At 41.1% G+C, this 2,403-nt stretch overlaps 1 gene segment (V, D, J or C); it reads right to left on the bottom strand.

Annotated features, from left to right (window-relative positions):
- Positions 1 to 215: 215 nt before the first annotated feature.
- Positions 216 to 680, bottom strand: LOC114615700. The segment is given in 2 exon segments: positions 216 to 535; positions 621 to 680. Coding segments are annotated over 2 exon segments (366 nt in total).
- Between the last annotated feature and the right edge of the window lie 1,723 nt (positions 681 to 2,403).

The raw sequence follows: 2,403 nt of genomic DNA, 5'->3' as shown, positions 1-2,403 counted from the left end.
AGATTTATAAAACAAAACAAAGAAAGAATCATTTATGAACGTCTTAATAGGAACCTAGCGTGAATAACAGGAATAGAGAGCTGTTAACCTGAGAGCAAACAGGAAACCACAGAGGCCAACAGAAAAGCTGTGGCCATACCTTCTAATGATATAATAGGAAGGAATAGAACAGAGAACCAGCATGAAATACTGTATAGCTGAAAACTGGGGCTGTGTCAGTGTGCTCCCCGAGCACAGTAGTATGTGGCAGTGTCTGCAGTGTTCACACTGCTGATCTTGAGGAACACCTGGTTATTGGAGGTGTCCTTGGAGATTGTGAGCCGGCTGCTCAGGGATGGGTTGTAGTACTTATTATCATTCCACCAAATGTCTGCTAGCCACTCCAGACCCTTCCCTGAGGGCTGACGTATCCAGCCCACACCTATACCAGTAGTGCTCAGTGAAAACCCAGAAAAAGTGCAAGTCAAACTGAGGGTCTGGGAGGGCTGCAATATTCCAGGGCCAGACTCTTTCAGAGTAACCTGGGACAGGACATCTGTGAAGAAAAAGAGAAAGGATAAGGTAAGGTTGGGACTGGTGAGGATAGAAAACTTTATCCCTTAGGAAGCCTTGGCACTCACATGCAGGGACAATCAGCAGCAGGAATGAGGAAGTAAGCCTGTCCATGGCTGCACACAACTGAATACACAGGCCCAGCTCTGGCTTTTCAACCCGAGGTTGGGTGGATCCAGGAGAGATTTGCATTCCCTCAACAGGGGCTGACTCTGATGGTATACTTAAGTTTTAGGACTTAAGAAGTATCAGTCTATGATGGGAGATGCAGGAGCCCTTAAGGGAGTTCATTTCTGCTTCCCATAGTGAGTAGGTAACATACAAGACTAGATTCCTCAGTACACAACATTTCTGATGAGTGGTGCGGGGATGCAGTTGGGTTGAGAGAGACCCTAACTCTAGCACAAAGGATCCTGACTCTGTTCACTCATCTAGGAATCACTTCCCTATGTTTTTGCATGGAGGAGAGAGGAAGATCTAGAAGTAGAGATTTTACTCCTACCTTGATGACACTCTGTTTCTAGGACCTGTGTGAGTCTTATCACTGTACAGTTTCCACAAAACTGGTACAGTAATTGTTATAAAAGAAAATGCAGACTTATAAAAGCAAGACTTCTTGCGTAGTGTAAGGGGATATGTCATCTCAAACTGGTAATTATGAGGACTACAACTCCATGAAACAGTGATATCATGGACTTCACTGATGTGTCAAGTATTACATATTTGAGATTTTCATTTATTCAACAATCAGTAGCTTCATCTATATACTGACCTGTATTAATGACAACATTAAAATCAACAGCAAAAACCATAAACTCTAAGCACAGAGAAGTTCATTCAGTTCTCTCAGATGCTGATGATCAGGGAAGAAGGCACAGTGGGCAGAAGATGCGGGAAGGCACAGCTCACAAGGTTTAAGTTTATTTTTTCACTGCCTTCGGAAATGTTAAAACACAATGTATTCATCTTTGTTCTTATCACTATAGATGGTATAGAACTTAGAGAGAATAAGATTTGTATAACTTTGGTCAACCTATGTAGTGGCTTGTTGGCGTGAACCTGATTGAATATATGGAAAAAAGCTTGAGAAGATGAGTGATTTCATTAATGAAATCTACACCAAAAACAAAATCAAGCTTCTTTGTGAATAAAACATCTTCATATTTTCAAATTCCTGAAAGATAAAAATATCAAAACATGTCTAAATCATAAAGTAAGATCTCAGCACAAATTGGTATGAACACAAAAAAGAAAACGATCCCAGGATGCTGAGTGCCATCTGAGGCCCTGAACCTTTAGGGTAAGATGTGCAATAAGATCTGCCTAACATGTGGGTTCCTTTTCCAGGTGCTTGAAAATGATAAAATGACTTTTTATCTATGAGTAATTTATGTTTCTTGAAATAGAAGAATTTCTGACATTGTCTCCATGAGACTCAGAGATCATCACACACATCCTCATCAGGCAGGAGGAAGGGTCCACAGAAGACAAAGATCCTGGAACAGATGTCACAGAGGCTAAGTTGCCAGGTTTGGATGAAGGGTCCAGAGGGCCAGAGATACAAGCACTTCTGGATCTTGAATATTGGAAAGTCAGACACTTAACACTCTCTTGCTTACTCTGTACCTGAAAAACACTGGCTACTTTTCACTTTAACTCTTGTCTATATTAAACACAGGGAACTTAGCTCTCTATTACTGTTCTGCTACCCATGTAGACTTTGAATGGTTCAGACTATATGGGGGTAAAAACCCTCAGAGAGGTCTGAGAAGTCTTAGAAAACAAACAGGTGAAGATCATGGCTGGAGAAGAGACCAATGCAACTGATACTTAAGAAAATGTAGAAAAGTT

This window comes from Grammomys surdaster, unplaced genomic scaffold (genome assembly GCF_004785775.1).
Source record: "Grammomys surdaster isolate TR1022 unplaced genomic scaffold, NIH_TR_1.0 133922, whole genome shotgun sequence".
Taxonomy (NCBI): Eukaryota; Metazoa; Chordata; class Mammalia; order Rodentia; family Muridae; genus Grammomys; species Grammomys surdaster.
This window is presented reverse-complemented; position numbering and strand designations above follow the sequence as displayed.